Genomic DNA, 25,529 nt, shown 5'->3' with positions numbered 1-25,529 from the left:
GAACCGTTGAGGTTGAAATCCCTAAATTTCTTGCAATTGCACTTTGAGAAACATTGTTCTTAAATTGTTTGACTATTTGCTCACAGAGTTGTGGACAAAGGGGTGTACCTTGCCCCATCCTTTCTTGTGAAAGACTGAGCATTTTTTGGGAATCTGTTTTTATACCCAATCATGGCACCCACCTGTTCCCAATTAGCCTGCACACCTATGGGATGTTCCAAATAAGTGTTTGATGAGCATTCCTCAACTTTATCAGTATTTATTGCCACCTTTCCTAACTTATTTGTTACGCGTTGCTGGCATCAAATTCTAAAGTTAATAAATAATTGCAAAAAAAAAAAAAAAGTTTATCAATGTAAACATTAAATATGTTGTATTTGTAGCATATTCAACTGAATATGGGTTGAAAATGATTTGCAAATCATTGTATTCCGTTTATATTTACATCTAACACAATTTCCCAACTCATATGGAAACGGGGTTTGTATATCTTATTTGTACAAATTGTGTCATATGTTTCATACTATTCTTTCCTCAGTTCCATGTTTTGTTTTGTTTTTTCTGTAATGTCAATAGTGCTATGCGTGTGCATGTTTGTGTGTGTGTTTACTTTTTCAATGTTTTGTTTTATTTTGTTCAACACTTTGCGTTTGCCACTTGCCTGTGCACGAAAAGTGCTTTACATATATAAAGTTTGATTCGATTTGATATGATTTGATCCGTCCCCGGAAGTCGGAACATACAGTTGTTGACAAAAGTTAGATGTGCGCTGCTATGGAATCAGAAATAATTGCACTGAAAAAATTTGTTCTGGCAATGCAAACAGAGATGCCCAAATAGACATTTGAACCCAGACTTCCTGACTGTGGCCTTCATGCTAACCATAAGGCCACAGTGAGGCCAGGTAGTTCCAAATCAATGTCCATACTATTTGTTATTCTTATCGGCATAACTATTTAATCATTGAGAACATGTTTATTTGTGCTCCTAAGAGCAGGCTTCTCGCAAATCTACATATAATATTCATGTGGCGGTGGGAGCATGGTGGGGAACGTGGACAATATATCATATAGGATATATATATATATATAGGATTTATATAGGATATATAAATCCTCTATAAATATATACATATACATATATAGGATTTTGGCGATTTAATCGTCGATGATGCATATATTTTTAACAATTGTTTTATTTATATAAAACACACACACACACACACACACACACACACACACACACACACAGTACAGGCCAAAAGTTTGGACACACCTCATTCATTTTTCTTTATTTTAATGACTATTTGTAGATTGTCACTGAAGGCATCACAACTATGAAGAACACATGTGGAGTAATGTACTTAACAAAAAAAAGGTGAAATACCTGAAACCATGTTTTTTATTCTAGTTCCTTCAAAATAACCACCCTTTGCCCTAATTATTGCTTTGCACACTCTTCGCATTCTCTCGATGAGCTTGAAGAGGTAATCACCTGAAATGGGAAAGCAGACAAAATACAAAACATTTCCATACAAGCACCACATTACACTTGACCTTAAATCTGTGATAAAATGATTGCTGCACAGGTTTCAGTTATGTTGAGCCCTCGTATTACTCCTTTTGTCCAATTATGACACATTTTAAAGCAACTGTGCAAATTGTTGCATGCTTCTATCCGCATACTCCAATATATTTTGGGCTCCTTAAGTCTGGTTCACATCCTTGAAACCACAATAAAGTATATACATGAGAAAATATGGTGACATAATCCTAATTGCGTCATGCATAGACTACTAATACACTCAAAACTTTGCCCTTCTCCTGTTCTGAATTTGATGTGTTGAGGGCATTAATGCAGTCCTGTTTATGTGATGCAAAATATTTACAAACCTTGTGCTAGAACTGATCACTCCTTTTGGAAATCTACTATTAGCCAGTAGATGGCAGTAGCCACACATCCACTTGCTGAGAAATCACCAAATAAACAAAAGTAATTGGACACACTTTGCTATTTTTAAACTTTTAGAAAGTGCAAGTATGGAGTTTGGTCTCTCCTTTTAAAATGTTTGAGTGCGTTTCTGGGAATTTGTGTCCTTTGTGGGCTCATGGGTCACAGATGTTTGACCTGAGAGGAGGCATTGATGGGGGTTCTTTCCACACCAATTAATCCAGAAAAGAAAACGGCCTTACCTTTGTAATGTTCACACAATTCCAAAAGGTTTTTTTTTTTAATGCAATCTAAATTGAACGCTGACTGAGTTAAGGCTCAATAATGCCTGCAGTCTGACAATGTGCATTAACATTGAATGTCTTGATTTAACTGCCTGTCAACAGTTCCAGACTACATAGTACTTGCATTTCGTACACAGCACTTTTTGACTTATCATTAGCAATGTTCACTCACCATCACATGCAAAACGATATTCTTCATAGTCTGAATCCAAAATTGGCTCATTATTGAAGAAGGGCTCTTAAAAATGAACAGGAACCGAACAATTCAAAGCTTTTTAAGTTAAGTGAAGATTATTTTGGACCTTTTGGGGCTTGAGCATGAAAAGGCTCACTCAGTGGAGATAGAATAAATACCAAGTAATATTGATGACACTTGAATGAAACATTTTGTTTTAAAATTCACCTTGAACTACAATTCCAACAACTCTTATGTTGTTTATGACAGACATACTGTGTCTTCTTTCCCTCCAGGTACATCTGGCTATGGATATGGACAGTGCCAGTTCAGTGGTGCTGCAGGCCTTAACTCAAGCTACCAGTCAGGACACGGCCATGTTAAAGCCTGCCGAGGAGCAGCTCAAACAGTGGGAGACGCAGCCGGGGTTCTACTCGGTCCTCCTGGTGGGCAAGATATCTTATCATTTCCTTCTGGTTATTTGTTGAGTGTAGTGCTGGGGTCTAAAGTGTGCTTAACCACAGTGTGCAGAAAGCTTATACAAGCGTGCAAGCCAAATTTTTGAAATTCTATCAGTGCTACGAAGACAGCTTAGAGCAGGGTTAGGAAACCCATGGCTCTCGAGCCAGATGTGGCTCTTTTGATAACTGCATCTGGCTCTCAGATAAATCTTAGCTGACATTGCTTAAAGGCCTACTGAAACCCACTACTACCGACCACGCAGTCTGATAGTTTATATATCAATGATGAAATATTAACATTGCAACACATGCCAATACGGCCGGTTTAGTTTACTAAATTAAAATTTTAAATTTCCCGCGGAGTTTCTTGTTGAAAACGTCGCGGAATGATGAAGCTTATGATGACGCATGCGCGTGACGTCTCGGGTTGGAGGGGACATTAGCGCAGTACCACTTGCGGCTAAAAGTCGTCTCTTTTCATCGCGCAATTACACAGTATTCTGGACATCTGTGTTGCTGAATCTTTTGCAATTTGTTCAATTAATAAGGGAGAACTCAAAGTAGAAAGATGGAGGTGGGAAGCTTTAGCCTTTAGCCACACAAACACACAGTGTTTTCTTGTTTAAAATTCCCGGAGGTGAAGCTTTACTATGGATCAGAGTGGTCAAGCGAACATGGATCACGTCTACATGTCGACCGGCAGTTTTTGGTGAGAAAATTGTGGAAATAGGTCGCCTCTTACCGGAGATCAGCGGAGCTTCTGTCGTGCTGCAGCTGCCGTGACTAATTTCCTCAGAGACTGGCATCAAGACACCCGTGGACACACCCCTCCGACTATCAGGTACTATATAACTCACTAAAACACTAGCAACAAAATATAAAGATAAGGGATTTCCCATAATTATCCTAGTAAATGTGTCTAAAAACATCTGAATCGCTCCCAATACAATCGCACATCTTCCGGTAAAGGCAAGGCTTTTTTATTAGCGACCAAAAGTTGCGAACTTTATCGTCGATGTTCTCTACTAAATCCTTTCAGCAAAAATATGGCAATATCGCGAAATGATCAAGTATGACACATAGAATCCCTGTTTAAATAAGAAAATCTCATTTCAGTAGGCCTTTAAAACAAAAAGTATTGAATAATACCTCTGGTAATCACAGTGTTAAAAATAACGTCCAAAATACAAAACATTCTCATGCATTTTAATCCAGGCATCCGTTTTCCACCGCACCTGTTCACAAAGTCGCACTAATGGTAAGAAGTATTTGATTTATTTTTGGTTAGCTTCAAAATAACAATGTTATTAAAACGAATAAGAGACTTATACTCAAAAATGTTGGTCTTACTTAGAACTGCACGCATTTAGTCGTATTCAGTGTTAAACATATTACATGGCTCTCAGGGAAATACATTTTTAAAATATTTGGCTTTCATGGCTCTCATCCATAATGGTTCCCGACCCCTGGCTTGGAGTGACTTTGTCGTTTGGCAACACGTTACCTTCCTGATAAAATATGTAACCAGCGGTGTTCAAAATGTGGCAACTCTTTTTTATGTACCTGTGCAACATTGTAGAAATAAAATGAACAGGAAAAACAGGGAAACTAGAGCAAAAAAGCATAACGTAATGGGAAAAATGCTGAAATGTTGTCACTAATAACCAAAGGTGGGAAAACTAATCTATTCCACAATGCATCACAATTAGAACATGAGCGATCCATAAATCAATGGACAAATGTCCAAACTTTTATTAGTTTTTTATTTTAATTTTTACAGAATTTTCTATTTACTTTTAGGCATAGTCTTTTGATTAAAATGTATTTTAGTTTTAGTTATATTTTAGTCATGTAAATTAATTTAGTTTTAGTCTTGTTTTAGTCGACTAAATTATATTAAAATATTGTCTACAAATATTTTTTGCTGAGCATCTCAAAAATTTAATTCACAAAAATACCTGCACTTGTGAATATTTCAATAATTATATTTCTAATAAATACAGTGGCGGCGCGCCACATTCAATTAGGTAAGGAAGAACCATGTAATTGATTTACAATCAAATCGTAGCACCTGAATTGTAATTATCAAATCGTGAGGTGGCCAAAGATTCCCCCTCTACTAATAACAAATAAAAACATGAAGATTCGTCTATAAATATACATTATGTTTGAACCTTTTATTAGCCTATTTAACACTGCCTTTAGCCCTAATGCAGATGGGATAGGTTCCAGCCACCACCGCGACAAGTGGTAAAAAATGGACTGATGGATGGCTATTCGCCTATTTGAAGGCCTACTGAAATGTTATTTTCTTATTTAAACAGGGATAGCAGGTCTATTCTATCTGTCATACTTGATAATTTCGCGATATTGCCATATTTTTGCTGAAAGGATTAAGTAGAGAACATCGACGATAAAGTTCGCAACTTTTGGTCGCTAGTAAAAAAGCCTTGCCTTTACCGGAAGCAGCAGACGATGACGTCACCAGTGTGAGGGCTCCTCACATCCTCACATTGTTTATAATGTGAGCCTCCAGCAGCAAGAGCTATTCGGACCGAGAAAGCAACATTTTCCCCATTAATTTGAGCAAGGATGAAAGATTTGTGGATGAGGAAATTTAGAGTGAAGGATTAGGAAAAAAAAAAAAAAAATAAAGGAAAAAAAAAAGGCGATTGCATTGGGAGCGATTCAGATGTTTTTAGACACATTTACTAGGATAATTCTGGGAAATCCCTTATCTTTCTATTGTGTTGCTAGTGTTTTAGTGAGTTAAATAGTACCTGATAGTCGGAGGGGTGTGTCCACGGGTGTGTCGACGCCAGTCTCTGAGAGAAGTCATGAAGCTGCAGCAGGACAGAAGTGCCGCTGATCTCCGGTAAGAGGCTACTTTTTACCACAATTTTCTCACCGAAACCTGCCGGTTGACAAGTGGTCGGGAACCATGTTCGCTTGACCGCTCTGATCCATAGTAAAGCTTCACCTCCGGGAATTTTAAACAAGGAAACACCATGTGTTTGTGTGGCTAAAGGCTAAAGCTTCCCAACTCCATCTTTCTACTTTGACTTCTCTATTATTGATTGAACAAATTGCAAAAGATTCAGCAACACAGATGTCCAGAATACTGTGTAATTGCGCGATGAAAAGAGACGACTTTTAGCCGCAAGTGGTGCTGGGCTAATATGTCCCCTCCAACCAAAAATGTCACAAACACGCGTCATCATTCCGCGACGTTTTCAACAGGAAACTCCTGCGGGAAATTTAAAATTGCAATTTAGTAAACTGAACCGGCCGTATTGGCATGTGTTGCAATGTTAATATTTCATCATTGATATATAAACTATCAGACTGCGTGGTCGGTAGTAGTGAGTTTCAGTAGGCCTTTAATTAAAAATTACACAATGACATTAGACATCCACCATATGGAAAGAATATTAAGAACAATATTGTTTGTTTTATATACTGTAGGGCTCTATGCCACAATTGTTATTTTTGTAATTTAAAATAACTGACTATTGTTGTTGTTTATGGGCATATTTATAAGCACAGTATTGTTTGTTTAATATACTCGGAGGCTATAGAATACTGCTGTTCTTTTTAGAAGGGCTTTTTTTGAAGTTCAAGTTTCATTCATTTAAACATTTGACATTTTTTTTAAAGCACGTATTTTCTGAAATGGAATAGGCTGAAGCTAAAGCTTATTACTACACCTATCCCAGTGTATTTACAAAACGAACAGAAGAAAAATACTAATATCTTATGCATGTAGTTTTCTGTAACATTTTTTAATCACAATCAAAACATTTATTTTTTTAAAAATGAAAAAGTTCAATGGTGTTAATTTTACAGCCTTAGCATTTATTCTCAACATATTTTTTATAATTGATCCCTTCAAAATTATTTTGAATTGAATCAAAGTTTTACAGTCTAACTCTTGTTACAACTTATTCCATACCTTATTCCCAACAAAGGACATACAATGCTGCATTTCACTCGTTTTCAGGTATGTTTTGTTAAACTTTTTATTTTTCTGAAATTAAAATTATATTGTTTTTGAAACAATCCCTGACTATACCGTCGTAACTTGATTATGTGCTACATAAATTGTGCTGTCTTAAAATTGACCAAATACTACAATTTTAGTGCTTTTAATTTAATGTAAAGCTCATTTGTATGTGCCCTGTAAACCACTTTATAACAATGTTGATCACTCCTTTTTGAATTATACTAATTGGATTAAGATTGGGTTTATAGGTGTTTCCCCATACTTCTAAGTCATAGGTCATGTAAGGGGGAACCATATAAAGCAGGGGTCCCCAACCTTTTTGAAACCAAGAGCTACTTCTTGGGTACTGATTAATGCGAAGGGCTACCAGTTTGATACACACTTAAATAAATTGCCAGAAAAATCCAATTTGCTCAATTTACCTTTTAATAAATAAATCTATATGTATATAAAAATGGGTATTTCTGTCTGTCATTCCGTCCTACATTTTTTTTCCTTTTACGGAAGGTTTTTTTGTAGAGAATAAATGATGAAAAAAACACTTAATTGAACGGTTTAAAAGAGGACTAAACACAAAAAAAATTAAAATGAAATTTTGAAACATAGTTTCTCTTCAATTTCCACTCTTTAAAATTCAAAATTCAACCAAAAAAAATGAAGAGAAAAACTAGCTAATTCGAATCTTTTTGAAAAAATAAAAAAAAGAATCCATGGAACATCATTAGTAATTTTTCCTGGTAAAGATTAATTTTAGAATTTTGATGACATGTTTTAAATAGGTTAAAATCCAATCTGCACTTTGTTCTAATATATAACAAATTGGACCAAGCTATATATCTGACAAAGACGAATCATTATTTCTTCTAGATTTTCCAGAACAAAAATTTGAAAAGAAATTCAAAAGACTTTGAAATAAAATTTTAATTAGATTCTACAGATTTTTTAGATTTGCCGGAATATTTTTTTTGAATTTTAATCATAAGTTTGAAGAAATATTTCCCAAATATTCTTCGTCGAAAAAACAGAAGGTGAAATGAAGAACTAAATTAAAATGTATTTATTATTCTTTACAATAATATTAATAATAATACTTGAACATTGATTTAAATAATTAGGAAAGAAGAGGAAGGAATTTAAAAGGTAAAAAGGTCTATGTATTTAAAAATCCTAAAATAATTTTCAAGGTTGTATTTTTTCTCTAAAATTGTCTTTCTGAAAATTATAAGAATCAAAGTAAAAAAAATAAATGAATTTATTGAAACAAGTGAAGACCAAGTCTTTGAAATATTTTTTGGATTTTCAAATTTGAGACCAGCTTGCTAGTAAATAAATAAAATTAAAAAAATAGAGGCAGCTCACTGGTAAGTGCTGCTATTTGAGCTTTTTTTAGAACAGGCCAGCGGGCTACTCATCTGGTCCTTACGGGCTACCTGGTGCCCACGAGCACCGTGTTGATGACCCCTGATATGAGGTATATAGGTTTCAACAGTTATTTGACTTTAGATATTATTGCAAGAGATTTATACAGTTTTGCCTTAATATAGTTTATATGGGGCTTCCAACAGAGTTTCAATTGTAAAAGTACTTAGAGATATGAACACACTAACAGCATATTTTTTATTGTCAATGGCATTTGATATTTTTCTACAAGGTCCACTAATGCTAAGGTAGTGGTCCCTTTGGGTCTAAAACCATACTGTTGTTCACAAAGTATATTTTAATTTTCTATATAATTCAATAGTCTTTTATGGAATATATTCTCCAATATTGTGGAAAAATAAAACAATGCAAATGGGTCTATAATTAATGAATTCTTGTTTATCACCAGCCTTGTGAATAGGAATCACTTTTGCAGTCTTCATTTCTTCTGGAAAAACATATGATTGTAAAGAAAGATTCAAAATGTAATTGATTGGTTTGACAACACATTCAATCATTTATTTTAATACTGACATGTCCAGTCCATTCAAGTCAGCTTACTTCTCAGGCTTACATTTTTTAACAACTGAATTAATTTCAATTTCATCAGTGGCTTGAATAAAAATCTCAACCAAAAGCAATACAAAATGTTGATTATGTGGGATACCCTCAAATATACTGTACATAATCAAAACAACAAATAAAATGGCTAAAGTATTGACAGAGTTGCACTTTAATATTAAATATGTAGGCAGAGGTAGTGTTTACATTACTTAACTGATAAGAAATTTACTTTTTGTTAACAAACGTGCAGAGTAACAATTTAAGCACTGTTGTATAAGCAGTTGTATATGTAGAGGAAACACCATCATGACATGACAACATGACAAATATCTGTCAAGTGTTTGCAGCAATTTAAGTAATGCTAGTTTTTCAGCAGTACTAAATTGCAGCATGTCTTTGGCGAACTAGTGATTTGAACCACGCTTTCTGTAAACGCTCACAATTTTGTGCTGTTTTGTTTGTACTGACCTTGTTCACCAAACACAAAGTGAGTGTGGACGATCGTGCGGTTGTATCTCAAGTGGGCTTGCAGGTTTCTCAAATTTGGAGCACATTCGGCAAACTGGCTCCTTTATGTTAATAGGCTCATCTTGTTCCAAAAATTTAAACTGGTTATTTTGTCCATTTTTGCGACGACATGTGTTGACTGTGTGATGCTTGTGGGCCAGCCTCAATTTGTCGTCTTCTGTTCCTTTTTCTGCAGCAAATTTTCTTACGTATATACAGTGTTGGTGCCAGGAATTTTGAAAATGGGGTCCCAGAGACCCCATCAAGTCATAAAAATGGGGTCCCACTTTTTTTGTAACCGTTTTGAAATGAAATTATAAATGTAGGGATTATCCTGTTGTAACTCACATTCTAGATTGTGTTTTGGGAAAAGGTTGTCATAAACGTTACGTAATTCATGATAAAATTAATACAAAAGAAAAACGTTTTTTATGCATATGTACATGTCTTCAGTTATAAACATTCATTCACTTTCTTCTTTCCTTCATCAATCTAAACTTTACCGCTGCCAGTAGTTCTTTTTTTTTTATATATAAGTTTTTTGCCTCTGTCATTTAATTATGTTATTGATGTGCCAGGGCATACATACATTATTTATTTAACGCTTAAATCTCTACAGTCTACGTGAACTTCAGATCTTTCCGTTGATTCTAAGTTTTTTTGTTTTGTTTTTATGTTGGCTTTTTGTTAGTTTTCCGCCTTTTTTGTCAAAGAAAACGTTTTTTTATGGCGAACACACAAAATATACAAAATTTTCCACAAAATCTAATTTTCAAAGTCGAATATTTGATGTGAAGTTATCGGAGCTTTGGTTAGGTCAATAATTCATAAAAAAACATTAATTTTGATTCAATATTATGTTTTGAGCAATGACAGTTTTAAAAGGAAAAAACAGCTTTGTTTTATTAGTCGATATTGCAACTTTTTCTTAAGTACATTTCACCTGAAAGCGTTTTTATTCCACTTTTGTTATGTTTTGGTTTATTTTAATAGTATTTTTAGAATGTGCCATGGGCCTTTAAAACATTAGCTGCGGGCCGCTAATGGCCTCCGAGCCACACTTTTGACAACCCTGCTATAGATAATAAAAAAATGTAGTCTGATAAGTCTATTGATTAAAAAGCAGAGCCTGGCGACGCATGCACTTTTTTAAAAATGCACAGTGCGCACCTCTGCTTCAGTAAACAATGACGGTGATGCCGTCACTCTCAGCGATGCGATCCACACTTGCTATGTTGGTCAAAATTGTCCCCTACACTCCGCAAAAAGCTGTAAACTTGGCTCCGTATGATGATAAACAATTAGGGAGGTGTTTAGGGCACGTCCAACCGGTAGGAGGCCACGGGGAAGACCGAGGACACTTTGGAAAGACTATGTCTCCTGGCTGGCCTGGGAACGCCTCGGGATCCCCCGGGAAGAGCTAGACGAAGTGGCTGGGGAAAGGGAAGTCTGGGTTTCCCTGCTTAGGCTGTAGCCCCCGCGACCCGACCTCGGATAAGCGGAAGAAGATGGATGGATGGATTGATGGAATGTCTTTATGGTATTGTACTTAACAGCCAAAACCATTTGTATTTAGTTAAGTTAAAGTTAAAGTACCAATGATTGTCACACACACACCAGTTGTGGTGAAATTTGTCATCTGCAATTGACCCATCCCCTTGTTCACCCCCTGGGAGGTGAAGGGAGCAGTGGGCAGCAGCGGTGGCCGCGCCCAGGAATAATTTTTGGTGATTTTTTTAAATTTTTATTCTGTTTCCTTGGTTATTAATATTATTGGCACATTTTTCTGTTTGACCCCCAGGAATCTCAGTCTACCTCACAATACCAGCCATACCTTGTTAATATGACTTCTCAATATTTGCATGTGTTGTTATGGCTTATCAATATTTGCATGCCTTTAAGGTGAAAGTGAAAGAAACAAAGACCACTTACACAGGGCAAATTCCTTGTCCAGCTTTGTCCATTTAAGACAAAGTGAGCGCAGAATTTCGATTCAAACCATGTGGATCCATTTATTTAATTTTGTTGTTCTAGTTCGCCATGTTTACGTCGTTGGGCTTTTCTTCTGTGACTTCGGATCAATGTTGTTCTTATGTTTTTCACTACATACAGCAGATGCGCATATATATATATATATATTTTTTTTAGCTCCAAAACAAGATATTGAGATCAATATATCTCTTTCTCTTCCTCAGAACATCTTAAATAACCACATGCTGGATGTAAACGTCAGGTGGCTGGCAGTGCTCTACTTCAAAAATGGCATAGACAGATATTGGAGGAGAGTTGCCCCCCAGTAAGTACATGTTCTATGACCTCCTGGCTTTGTCATGCTGCCAGCCTCACTTTGTCGTCTTCTGTTCTCTTTTCTGCAGCATGTTCTCTTCCTCCCTCACTATTGTTCCAAAGTCTTTATTTCTCTCTGTTTTCTTGCTAATGTTGCACTCACACTTGTTTTGAGGTTCTATTTTCCAGTTATGTGTCCCCTATGTGCTAACCCTTCACAGTTAGAGCTCATGTTCTTTCTCTTTCAATCAAAGTTTCAATAAATTAATCAGTCAAATGCTCCAAAGGGCTGCACAAACCACAACGTCCTTGTATTTTTTCCCACATCCGGGCAAGAAAAATACTCAACCCAATAGGAACAATGAGAAACCCTGCAGATGAGGGTGGGAGCTCACCCCCCTCCACTGTTAATGTGAAAGTGCAGTCCACAGGAAGGTCACAAGTTAGCTGCGCAGAGATGTCTCCAACTGATGCATAGAGGATTAATCCATTCCGGGTCCCGACTTGGAAGAGTTAGCGCCTTCCCCGTGGAAACTGATTCGTGGCCACCTGTTAACCTCTCCACACAGGAGCGGGGGCAGAGCAGAAAAGAGAGGCGGCAGATTAACTGGTTATAAAAAGAAGTCTATTTAAAAGCAAGGGTGCATACATTAGTTTTAAGATGGGACTTAAATGCTTCTACTGAGGTAGCATCTCTAACTGTTACCAGTAGGGCATTCCAGAGTAGTGGAGCCCAAATGAAAATCGCTCTGTAACATGTTGGGCAATGGGAATCACTTAAAAGCCAGAGTTCTTAAAACACAGATTTTTGGCTGGGTAATATGGTACAATACAATCAGCAAGCTAGGATGGAGCAAGACTGTTTAGTATTTTATACATAAGTAATAAAACCTTAAAGTCACATCTTAAGTGCACAGGAAGCCTGTGCAGGCGAGCCAGTATAGGCGTAATATGACCAAACTTTCTTCTAGCCACAAAATTTCAGTAGCCACATTTTGTACCAACTATAATCTTTCAATGCTAGACATACGGAGACCTGAAAATAATATATTAAATTATTTGAGACAAAACGTAACAAACACATGAATATAATCTCAGCTTTGCCGGTGGACAAAATGGTGAAGATTTTAGCCATGTTATGGAGTTGAAAGAAGGCTGTATTGGTAACACTCTAAATGCCTATATATAAATGAGAGTTGGGTCGAAAATACCAAGATTCTTTACGGAGTTGCTTTGTATAATTTTTTTGCAGTCAAATGTTAAAGTGGTATTATTAAGTTAGTCTAATTGGACCGATTATCAACATGGTTGAGTTCTTAGCGCTAAGATGCAAAAAGTTGTTAGATTTTATTTAGACACGCCTACATGTGACTGCAACTTGGCGTGTTGGTCAGCTTTAGGGCATGTAGAGTTGGGTGTCATCAGCATAACAGTATTTGCGTCTGATGTCGTTTAGCCACAGCATATAGATCTTTAAGTGAAAACTGCATTTTTTGGGAATTTTGCCTATCATTCACAGTCATTATGATTTTTTAGAATATTAAAGATGATAAACGCTTGGAAGACCCGGCTGATGGGATTCACTGTTAAGGCCCTCAAAGCACTCTAAAACAACTCCATCAATGTTTTATGTACACACTGCAGGTCTATATATATTCTTAACAATATAGATTATGTACAATATTTACCGTATTTTAGAAATTTTAATCTATGATGGCAAAGACTTTTTCCATTTGCATAGCAGCGCACTTCCGACTTCTGGCCCCAAATGTGTGTGTGTTTCTACTTCGGGATACAAAGGCGTGAGTTGTAATCATGGCAGACTTAAAAAAAAAAAAAAGAAATCGATGTAAGCCTGGGCCCTTGGAGAGGGGGTCCAGACTGAGGCCAAGAGAAAAAACAACTCATAGCCATAGCACACATCCCTCTAACATGTTTGTAAGAGGGAAACATCAAACATCAAATAACACAAAGGACGTTACAGACATTAATAGAACAGAGCTGATGCAATCAACCACTTCTACATACAGCTATGATTAAAAAGTAAAAGAAACATACACTGTGGTGGCCTCTGCGGTGTTCCACGCCATCGTCCGCTGCGGTGGCAGGTAGCATGGCCAGAGACAGGAGCAGACCCAACAAAGCAACCAGACTCCACTCTCGGCCACCCACTAACTCTACCAGTGTCCAGTCCCCATGGATGAGCGAAGATGCGTCTAAGGAGACGGAGGTGTCTGATACCTGCTCATTCAGCCAAGACACTGTGAAGCTTGTCCGTCCCGGCGCTCAGTGCTACCTCTGCAGCCCTGTCTCTTCATCTGCATCTCCTCCAGTCTCTCCAAACGGACTGTGGTGTGGCAGACACCCAGCAGCTGGTCTCCATGGCCAAAAGGCTCCCGGGAGGCAGATCCAGAAGTCCACAAAAAAAGCACCGCGGAAATCACAAAAGTGCCACCCCTTGTCACACACTCCCAAAGGGTCCCGAACCAAAAGGCAGAACAATCTATATATTTATATAATAACACATGGAAACAAGAGGGAAACACAAAAGGACAATTAATTGTTAATTCAAGACTAAGGCAAAAATATCGAGATATACAGTATATTGTGTACCCTAAAAATATCAAGATATCAATAAAAGGCCATATCACCCAGCCCTAGTTAGAATGCAAAAAAAAACAACACTTTTTGTCTTCCTGTCTCATAAGGATTGTGAACGATAAACAAAACAAAAAAAAGTGCAATTCCCCTTTAAGAGGGCAGGGCCAAGAACCGAAGAAGGAAAAAAACATATACGTCGCACTGGAGTATACAGTAAGTCACATTTTTGGGGGAAATGTACTTGATAAAATCCAACACCAAGAATAGACATTTGAAAGGCAATTCAAAATAAATAAAGAATAGTGAACAACAGACTGAATAAGTGTACGTTATATGACGCTTAAATAACCAACTGAGAAGGTGCCTGGTATGTTAACGTAACATATTATGGTAAGAGTCATTCAAATAACTTTAACATATAGAACATGGCCCTGTGATGAGGTGGCGACTTGTCCAGGGTGTACCCTGCCTTCCGCCCGATTGTAGCTGATAGGCGCCAGCGCCCCCCGCGACCCCGAAAGGGAATAAGCGGTAGGAAATGGATGGATGGATGGATATAGAACATGCTATACGTTTACCAAACAATCGTTCACTCCTAATCGATAAATCTGATGAAATCTTTTTCCTTGATGTCGCTTCTAAACAACTCTGCCAACTCCAAAGGTATGCGCCACTTCCTCTTGTCGTTTTCTGCTGCATATTTCACTACGTCCAGCTTGTAATCTGCAGTACATGATCTCCTTTTCGGTGCCATTTTTGTTCAGCCCTTCTGAGTTTTTATAAGTTACCGCCAACGATGAAATGATCCATCTTAATAGCTACGGCTGTAGCATATAGCATATAGCAGTTAGAATTACATGACCCACAATGCACTTCTGCCATGACCCTCCCCTACCGAATTCTTATTGGTTGACGTGTATGTGACGATTGCTGACGTGTGATTAGATTAGATTAGATAGTACTTTATTTATTCCGTCAGGAGAGTTCCTTCAGGAAAATTAAAATTTTCAGCACAATCCCATTCAAGATCAGACAAACATTACAGGGAGACAGAACAGGATCGCTGACGGGTCTGCCGGCTTCCAGCGCCCCTTACAAAAAAGATGACATACAGGTAAACAAGGGGGGGGGTGGGAGAAAAGAATAGAAGATTAAAATACAATAAAAAAAATCGGTCTTAGCCTGGGCCCTGGAGTGGGGGTGCAGACTGAGGCCAAGGGAAAAACAAAACAAAAAAAACAACTCATAGCCATATATACATGTGTGTAGGAGGGAAACATCAAACATCAAAGAACACAGAGGACATTAAAGACATTAAAGCAGCAGATACAACCAGACACTTCTACATAAAGCTATGAATAAAAAGTAAAATAAACATATACACTGTGGTGGCCTCTGCGATGTTCCACGCCATTGTCCGCTGGGGAGAAGGGAGCATGGCCAGAGACAGAAGCAGACCCAACAAAGCAACCAAAACAGCCGAATCCACTCTCGGCCAATGTCCAGTCCGCATGGATGAGCGAGGATACGTCCAAGGTGACTGAGGTGTCCGACACCTGCTCACCCAGTCGAGACACCGCAAAGCCTCTCCGTCCCAGCGCTCATTGCCAGCTCCGCAGCCCTGTCCCCTCATCCGCATCTCCTCCAGTCCCTCCAAACAGACTCCGGTGTGGCAGACACCCAGCAGCTGGTCTCCATGGCCAAAAGGCTCCCGGGAGGCAGATCCAGAAGTCCACAAAAAAAAGCACCACAGAGGTCACGAAAGGGCCACCCCTTGTCACACAGTCCCAAAGGGTCCCGGACCAAAATCCAAAATAATATAATAACACATGAAAACAAGAGGGAAACACTAAAGGATGACACAAGAGCACAGAGCTCCTGCCTACAGCAGCCACTACAGCAGCGCCATCTTGGGGAAAAAAAAAATAAAAATGTGATGATTGCTGACATTTTCTACGTCTCTTCCGCGAATGAGAGAAATAATAATATTTGATATTGTGTAATCTGCAGTACATGATCTCCTTTTCAGTGCCATTCTTGTTCAGCTCTTCTCAGTTTTTATAAGTTACCGCCAACGATGAATTCAGCCATTTTAATAGCTACGGCAGAAGCATATAGCAGTTAGCATTCCATGACCCACAATGCACTTCTTCCATGACCCTACCCCGCCAAATTCTTATTGGTTGACGTGTAAGTGACGATTACTGACATGTGTGTGACGATTGCTGACATTTTCTTCGTCTCTTCCGCGAATGAGATATCCATCCATCCATCCATTTTCTACCGCTTATTCCCTTTCGGGGTCGCGGGGGGCGCTGGCACCTATCTCAGCTACAATCGGGCGGAAGGCAGGGTACACCCTGGACAAGTCGCCACCTCATCGCAGGGCCAACACAGATAGACAGACAACATTCACACACTAGGGCCAATTTAGTGTTGCCAATCAACCTATCCCCAGGTGCATGTCTTTGGAAGTGGGAGGAAGCCGGAGTATCCGGAGGGAACCCACGCATTCACGGGGAGAACATGCAAACTCCACACAGAAAGATCCCGAGCCTGGATTTGAACCCAGGACTGCAGGAACTTCGTATTGTGAGGCAGACTCACTAACCCCTCTGCCACCGTGAAGCCCCATATAAGAGATAAATAATATTATTTGATATTTTACGGTAATGTGTTAATAATTTCACACATAAGTCGCTCCGGAGTATAAGTCGCAACCCCTGGCCAAACAATGAAAAAAAACTGTGACTAATAGTCCGAAAAATACGGTACTCTGAGGTCACGTTGTTATGGGAGACACACTGCATCCTTTCAGTAAGATAGGCGTTAAACCAAGAAAAGGCTAAGTCTCACTTACCAATACGTGTTTTGATGTGTTCTAATATAATGTTATGTTTGTCTCCAGAGTGCTTTGCTCTGAAATTGGACTGAAAGATTTCACAGAGATTATTAGACGCTAAAAAGTGTTTTTTTCACAGGATTTTCTAGATAAATGGAAGGGGAGACACCGGCTGGTAGTATACCATGAGGTCAGATTGAAGGTTAGGTCTTTTGAGCAGAGGATGAGTAATTGAGGATGTTTTTGAATGCTAGGGCAACCGTACCAAAGGAAAGTGATAATGTAATAATATTTAGTACTGATGACTAATAAATAAAGCTGTAAAATAATTGGAGCCCACAAATAGAAAGATAGCACTTAACTTTGAACGTCGGGTGCGAGCAGCCCTGATTATTTATACAATGCCACATAGCTTAAAAAAAAACAAAAAAACTAAACAAAAAAATGTTTTCTTGACAATTTAACACGCACCGATTTATGTGGCCTTTGAGCTTTTCCTGAGCTTTGTGTGTCTTAAGGTACTTTATAAGCTGACTTCAGTTGGATTTGAATGGTACATAAGACCATAAATCCACTGTTTGCTTGGGGTCCGGAGCTCTTCCTCATCACTTTTTGTGTAACCCTTTTCTTTCTTGCTGTTGTTTTCTTCCTCTGAAAGCCCTTCTCTTTCTTACCAAGTTTGTTTTGCTCTTGTCAGTAGTTTAGTGAAGTCTGTTTCATTTTTTAGAGTGCTGTGTAAGGGCTTCGGCGCCCTCCTTGCAGTAATTGCATTACTTTTGGGCTTATTGCCATGATTTGAAGAGCGTCGCGATCCCCAATACAGCAGGATAAATGTGGTGTCAGTAGAATGCGTAGGCCACATTATATAGCTGTTGTGCTCAGTTAAGAACTGTAATTTGTAATATAATGTCATGTAAAAGATTAATGGAACCCCACGAAAATATATGGTGCCTGTTGAAATGTAACAAAAATGCTAAGATGCCTTTTTTGGGTTTTCAGGGAAGTTGGCCCTGTTTTAAAGACGGGCTATTTTGCAAAACCAACTGTTCTTACCTGTTGGTACTCTATTTGGGATGCCCATAAGTCATGAAAATGTCAAATCAAACCATGGAAGCATGGCAGAGATATTTCTAAAACAATCTCGCCTTCTCTTAACTTACTTCTCTAAACAAGCCAAATTTAGGACCACTATTTTTATTCAGTTGTGGTTAATAAGTTTCTTATTCTTTTGGTGGAGCAGGCTGGCTCTTACATACACATGCATGCTAAAACCCTCCACTTTTGCCATTTGTAATGAAAAGTAGCATATAGTTCTTACTTATATCTGTCAGTCGACTCTATGGAAGCGCGAATAACTACATTATTGCTGACAGGGTGGTGATGCAGTCGAAGGGGGCTTGGCCTGCAGGAGAGCTTCGGAAATTAAATAAGACAACCCAAAAAACAGAGCATTCTAAAGAGACAGTCGGAGAGCGGCTTGAAAATGGTCTGTAAAACATAACCTATGCAACATTTTAACCCATACACCACCAGTACATTTTATGTAGACCACAAGAAAATGTTTTAGATTTAGAAAAAAAGTAATATGATCCCTTCAAATCAGTTTGTCCCATCGGATAGATAGTCAGCACCTGACTACATCTCACCATCATACACACATATATATTGTCTATTTTTACATTATTAACTGTTTTGTAAATGTACCATACCATACCAACTTTATTTATAAAGCCCTTTAAAAACAACCACAGTTGAAGAACAAAGGGCTGTACACCAAAAAGAAATAAAGGCAAAGGACAGACTAAAAAAACAAACATTTAAAACAGAAGTAAAAAACACATTGAAATAGCAAATACAAATTACCCCAAGAACAATGTGTTAGATAAAAAGCAGTTAAAAAGTTAAAAACAGTTAAACAGGTTAAAAGTTAAAAACAGTTTAAAGTCTCTTGCTGGGTTAAAAGCCGGTGAATAAAAATGGGTTTTAAGAAGGGTCTTAAAAATAGCCAAAGAAGGGGCCTGTCTCACATGGAGAGGGATGTCGTTCCAGAGTTTGGGACCCGCAACAGAGAAGGCTCTGAGTTTGGGACCCGCAACAGAGAAGGCTCTGTCCCCTCTGAGCTTGTGCTTTGATTTGGGGACCTCCAGGATCAGCTGACCTGAGGGGTGGGGGCATAGAGGCGGAGCAGCTCAGAGAGCTAAGGTGGGGCAAGACCATGTAAAGATTTAAAAACGAGTACGATAATTTTAAAATGGACTCTAAAAGACACAGGCAGCAAGTGGAGGGGGCTGAAACAGGAGTAATGTGCTCTCTTTTTCTTGTGTTTGTTAAAAGTCGGGCAGCTGCATTTTGGGCCAGCTGCAGACGTGAGCGAGAGGATTGATTAATACCGAAATACAAATAGTTACAGTAATCCAGCCGAGATGTAATGAAGGCATGGGTTACTGTCTCAAACTGTTGCCTAGAAAGAAAGTTTTTAACCTTAACCAGCTGAAGTAAATAAAAAAAGCTGTCTTTCACCACTTTGCCAATCTGACGGTCCAATTTAAAATCACTGTCGATACGAAAGCCCAGGTTGGTGACCATGGGCTTAATGTGCAAAGTCAAGGGGCCAAAGTCAACAGGGGGAGCTCGCAGGTACCACTAGGTCCAAACACTATCACTTCTGTATTCTTTTCATTGAAATTTAAGAAGTCTAGCGCCATCCAGGCCTGGATATCTTCAAGGCAAGCAAGTAGTGGCTGCATTGAAGAGGCATGATTTCTCTTTAACGGAAAATAAATTTGTGTGTCATCAGCATATCAATGAAAACAAAAATCACGCTTTCTGAGGATTGAGCCCAGAGGAAGTAAATAAATAGAAAAGAGCAGTGGTCCTAAAACTGAGCCTTGTGGAACTCCACATGTCAATGGAGCAACAGAGGATTCAAAACCTGCAACATTTACAGAGAAAGTCCTGCTAGTCAAATACGACTTCAGCCAACTCAAAGCAGTACCACAAATGCCCACTTGATGCTGTAGGCGGTTAATTAAAATATTATGTTCGACCGATCAAATGCTGCTGTTAGATCCAGTAAAACTAAAATCACATGATCACCTAAATCTGTTGCTCTCAGGATGTCATTAAAAACCCTTAGTAATGCTGACTCAGTACTTTGGAGGGGGTTAAAACCAGATTGAAAGACTTCTAAAATATCACAGTCCTCTAAAAAAGTGATTAACTGGGTAAAAACAATCTTCTCCAAGATCTTTGAGAGGAAAGGCAGCTTAGAAATGGGTCTAAAATGGGCTAAAACGGAACTGTCGGCGTGTTTAAAACTGGTAGAAACTACACCAGAAAACAGACTGCTATTTAAAATGTTAAGAACAGGCTGCCCTATGCAAGAACACACTTCTTTAAAAAATGTAGGAGTACGACGAATTAAAATTAACTTCTTAATGGTGGCGACTTGTCCAGGGGCACCCCGACTTCCGCCCGATTGTAGCTGAGATAGGCATCAGCACCCCCCGAGACCCCAAAGGGAATAAGCGGTAGAAAATGGATGGATGGATTTATGGTAAAATATAAAACACAATGGTTAAGAATGAGACTTTTGGAAGGCAGGTAACTTCATGCATGACCCTTTTTTGGCATTTGCAATTGCTATGTCAGTGTTGTTTAAAGGCTAACTGCACTTTTTTTTGGAATTTTGCCCATCTTTCACAATTCTTATGAGAGAAAAGTAGACACAAGGTTTTGTTAGGTGTCTAGCAATGTAGCTATGGGGATAAAGCCATTCTGCCTCTAAATCACTTTGAAAATGCAACCAAAAACCACCACTAATACTTCATTTATATTCCCTAACCTGTATAACAACCAAGCTGTCACGACATTGTTATTGTATGAGCCAACACTGAGGTACTGTTTTGACTTTGGGTAAGCACGTCATTTATGTCGGCACAATCCGGCTCCAAGTTCCACATTTACAGCATTCTCTCGGCTTCTGCCTGTTCCAACGTTGCATCCTGTCTTCGTGTTCGCTTCTATAAGCAGCAGTTCATCCTCTGTACATTTAGGTTCAATAAGATAAGGTTGTGGTTCCTAATTTTTCCAAAGAAAGTTGTCTTCGTTGTTTGTTAGTAAATCTGACATGAATAGAAAACATGCTTTTCATTCCGAAAGTGGGAACATACATTTGTTGCCGGAAGTCTGAAGTGCGTTGCAGTGGAAACGGAAATAAATGTGCCGAGGAAATTTGTTCCGATAATACTTTAAAATGATCAAAATACGGCAAATATTGTTAAAATTTCATATTGTTTAGAATGTGTCTGTTTCTACATTGTATATATACTTGGAATTAGGGCTGGGCGATATATCGATATACGCCATATATCGTGGGTTTGGCTCTGTGCGATATAGAAAATGACAAAATTGTGATATTTGAGTATACGTTCTCTCTCAGTTGCTTTTAGCTGCGGGCATTAGACTACAGGCTCTTCTTCACTCTTTCTTGTCTCTCATTCTCACGGAGACGTATAACGAGCGCACCTTTTTACATACGTCACATACTGTCACGTCATACGTCACGTACGTGTACGCCCTCGCGGAGCAGAGAGGTAGCAGCATGGGTAACGTTAGCTGTGATGCTAGCAAAGCCATGTGAGTGGTAATTCAGGAGAAAGATGGTGCGAATCTGGTAACAAATGAAGGAAGAATTAATTCCCAAGAAAAACAGCAGGGAGTCCATTGTCTGCCGCAGATACAGCTTCAAGCGGGAAGATGTCGAATAGACAACTTTAATTTGTCAAGTGTGGGGCACAAGCGTTGCAACCAAAAGTAGCATTACTGCTAATATGTAGCAGCATTTGAAAATTCACCTGCTAATAACTGTTTAATAAATACAGTTTTGGTCAATTGACTTACAAACCCCGTTTCCATATGAGTTGGGAAGTTGTGTTAGATGTAAATATAAACGGAATACAATGATTTGCAAATACTTGTCAACCCACATTGAGTTGAATATGCTACTAAGACGATATTTGATGTTCAAACTCATAAACTTAATTTTTTTTTTTGCATATACAAATAACTTAGGCTTTCATGGCTGCAACACGTGCCAAAGTAGTTGGGAAAGGGCATGTTAACCACTGTGTTACATCACATTTTCTTTTTTAAACAACACTCAATAAACGTTTGGAAACTGAGGAAAGTAATTGTTGAAGCTTTGAAAATGGAATTCTTTCTCATTCTTGTTTTATGTAGAGCTTCAGTCGTTCAACAGTCCGGGGTCTCCGCTGTCATATTTTACGCTTCATAATGCGCCACACATTTTCGATGGGAGACAGGTCTGGACTGCAGGCGGGCCAGGAAAGTACCCGCACTCTTTTTTTATGAAGCCATGTTGTTTTAACATTTGTCTTGCTGAAATAAGCATGATAACGTTGCTTGGGTGACAACATATGTTGCTCCAAAACCTTTATGGACCTTTCAGCATTAATGGTGCCTTCACAGATGTGTAAATTACCCATGCCTTGGGCACAAATACACCCCCTTAGCATCACAGATGCTGGCTTTTGAACTTTGCGCCTATAACAATCTGAATGGTTATATTCGCCTTTGTTCTGGAGAACACCACATCCTCTGTTTCCAAATATAATTTGAAACGTGGACTCGTCAGACCACAGAACACTTTTCCACTTTGCATCAGTCCATCTCAGGTGAGGTCGGGCCGAGCCAAGCTGGTGGCGTTTCAAGATGTTGATAAATGGGTTTGGCTTTGCATAGTAGAGTTTTAACTTGCAGTTACAGATGTAGCGACCAACTGTAGTTACTTACAGTGGTTTTCTGAAGTGTTCCTGAGCACATGTGGTGATATCCTTTACACACGGATGTCGGTTTTTGATGCAGTACCGCCTAAGGGATCAAAATTCTGTAATATCATCGCTTACGTGCAGTGATTTCTCCAGATTCTCTGAACTTTTTGATGATTTTACGGACCGTAGATGGTAAAAGCCTTAATTTCCTTGCAATAGCTTGTTGAGAAATGTTCGAAAACTGTTCGACACTTTGCTTACAAATTGGTGACCCTCACCCCATCCTTGTTTGTGAATTACTTAGCATTTCATGGAAGCTGCTTTTATACCCAATCATGGCACCCAACTGTTCCCAATTAGCCTGCACACCTGTGGGATGTTCCATATAAGTGTTTGATGAGCATTCCTCAACTTAATCATTATTTATTGCCACCTTTCCCAACTTCTTTGTCACGTGTTGCTGGCATCAAATTCTAAAATTAATGATTATTTGCAAAAGAAATTTTTTTATCAGTTTGAACATCAAATATGTTGTCTTTGTAGCATATTCATCTGAATATGGGTTGAAAATTATTTGCAAATCATTGTATTCCGTTTATATGTACATCTAACACAATTTCCCAACTCATATGGAAATGGGGTTTGTAGTTGTGATTGCCTTCTCTGCATGAAAGTTTAAAACGAGTGTATATTAATGCAGTATAAACAAGAATGTTTTAATGTAGACACATAGAATCATCATACTGCTCTGATTATATGTATCAAGTGTTAATTCAAGTTTAAGGCAAAATATCAAGATATTAATCGTGTATCGCGATATGGCCTTAAAAAAAAAGGGCTGTTAAAAAAGGCCGTATTGCCCAGCCCTACTTGGAACATTTTAATAAAGCGTTGATGAGCAGATGTGAGTGCGACAGGGGTGCTGTCCCCACAATGCAAGAGGCTCAGCCTCGCTAAGTACTGCCACCTTGTAGCACGTCGCTACAGGGATTAAAAACATGGCACGTTCTTTATTCAAAGAATTTTCATCCTCTCATGCCAGTTCTCCGCTTTGCTTCCTCTTACATTTTTTTCCTGTCTGCATTACTTGCAGTGCTCTATCAGAGGAGGAGAAGACGACGTTACGTGCCGGGCTCATCACAAACTTCAATGAGCCTGTCAATCAGGTTAGTGACGTCACTCCACTCTACTGAAATTACACCTGCCCTGTTGGTGGACTCTATCTCAGAATCTTGCCGGCAATCAAATTGTGATAATGTCTGATTTTTCAACGAGGTAGTATTATGTAGAACACTGATTGCCACCCATTGACATCAACCCAAGCTGTTGACGAGAAGGTAGTGTGCGATTTCCCTTCAATCTTTTGGAGTAAGAAGTGCAGAAGTATAGGGAAAAATCAGTGCAAATACTGTCGCCCAAGTTTCTCAAATATGTTGTTTCTACTGATCATAAAATATGGATTATATATTTCCCTCATCCTATAAAGGCTTGGAGCCCAAAACAAGCTTGAGGAAAACAGTGTGAGGTTATGGAAATGACAACAGTCCAATGAGGTTCATTTGTGAGGAGCTCATTGAGAGGCAGAATACACAATCAACCTTTGAGAGCTATTGTGGCTGCAAACTAGACACAGCTGGCAAGATAAAAGGCCCGAGAAATGAAGTAATTTTCTCGCTTTCCGAACGCACAGTGCTGCTCAACACGTCTGACACTATTTGAATGGAAAGGAATGCACCCCTGATTGTATTATTTGGGATTTGACCAAATATTCCTGGAATCGCAGGGTTTCCCCTAGATCAGTGGTTCTCAACCTTTTTTCAGTGATGTACCCCCTGTGAACATTTTTTTCATTCAAGTACCCCCTAATTAGAGCAAAGCATTTTTGGTTGAAAAAAATAGATAAAGAAGTAAAATAAAGCACTGTGTCATCAGTTTCTGATTTATTAAATTTTATAACAGTGCAAAATATTGCTCATTTGTAGTGGTCTTTCTTAAACAATTTGGGAAAGAAAGATATAAAAATAACTAAAAACTTGTTGAAAAATAAACAAGTGATTCAATTATAAATAAAGATTTCTGGGGATTGTAATAGAGATCCATCTGGATTCATGAACTTAGTTCTAAACATTTTTTCACAAAAAAGCAATCTTTAACATTAATATTTATGGAATATGCCCACAAAAATATCTAGCTGTCAACACTGAATATTGCATTGTTGTATTTCTTTTCACAGTTTATGAACTTACATTCATATTTTGTTAAAGTATTATTCAATAAACATATTTATAAAGTATTTTTGAATTGTTGCTATTTTTAAAATATTTAAACAAAATCTCACGTATCCCCAGGGGTACGCGTACCCCCAGGGTACCCTACCAGGCTGTGGATTGTCCCACGAGAAACAACAGGACAATTGACCTACTGTATTCTAATGTCAGGGATGCATACAAGGTCACACCCCTACCCCCATTAGGGAAGTCTGACCACAATCTTGTTCATTTGCGGCCAAAATACACCCCTATGGTCCAAAGACAGCCTGTTAACACTTGCTATGTGAGGAAGTGGTCCCCTGAATTGGAAGATGCCCTCAGAGACTGCTACAACACCACAGACTGGGACGTGCTGCTTCCACAGGGTGAGGACAT

The 25,529-nt window shown here is 38.5% G+C and overlaps 1 protein-coding gene across 2 annotated transcripts in view; it reads left to right on the top strand.

Annotated features, from left to right (window-relative positions):
* The window catches only part of ipo11 (importin 11), a 240,467-nt gene that overhangs the window by 10,553 nt on the left and 204,385 nt on the right, over positions 1–25,529 (top strand). For both annotated transcript variants that reach the window (XM_061900443.1, XM_061900433.1), the window contains exons 2-4: positions 2,706–2,855; positions 11,559–11,659; positions 23,978–24,050. In XM_061900443.1, the coding sequence (XP_061756427.1) occupies positions 2,718–2,855; positions 11,559–11,659; positions 23,978–24,050 (312 nt within the window). In that variant the 5' untranslated portion in view covers positions 2,706–2,717. The remainder of the gene's footprint in view (positions 1–2,705; positions 2,856–11,558; positions 11,660–23,977; positions 24,051–25,529) is intronic.

The sequence above is a fragment of the Nerophis ophidion genome, linkage group LG01 (assembly GCF_033978795.1).
Source record: "Nerophis ophidion isolate RoL-2023_Sa linkage group LG01, RoL_Noph_v1.0, whole genome shotgun sequence".
Taxonomy (NCBI): Eukaryota; Metazoa; Chordata; class Actinopteri; order Syngnathiformes; family Syngnathidae; genus Nerophis; species Nerophis ophidion.
The sequence above is the reverse complement of the archived record's forward strand: the minus strand, read 5'-3'. Positions and strand labels throughout refer to the sequence as shown.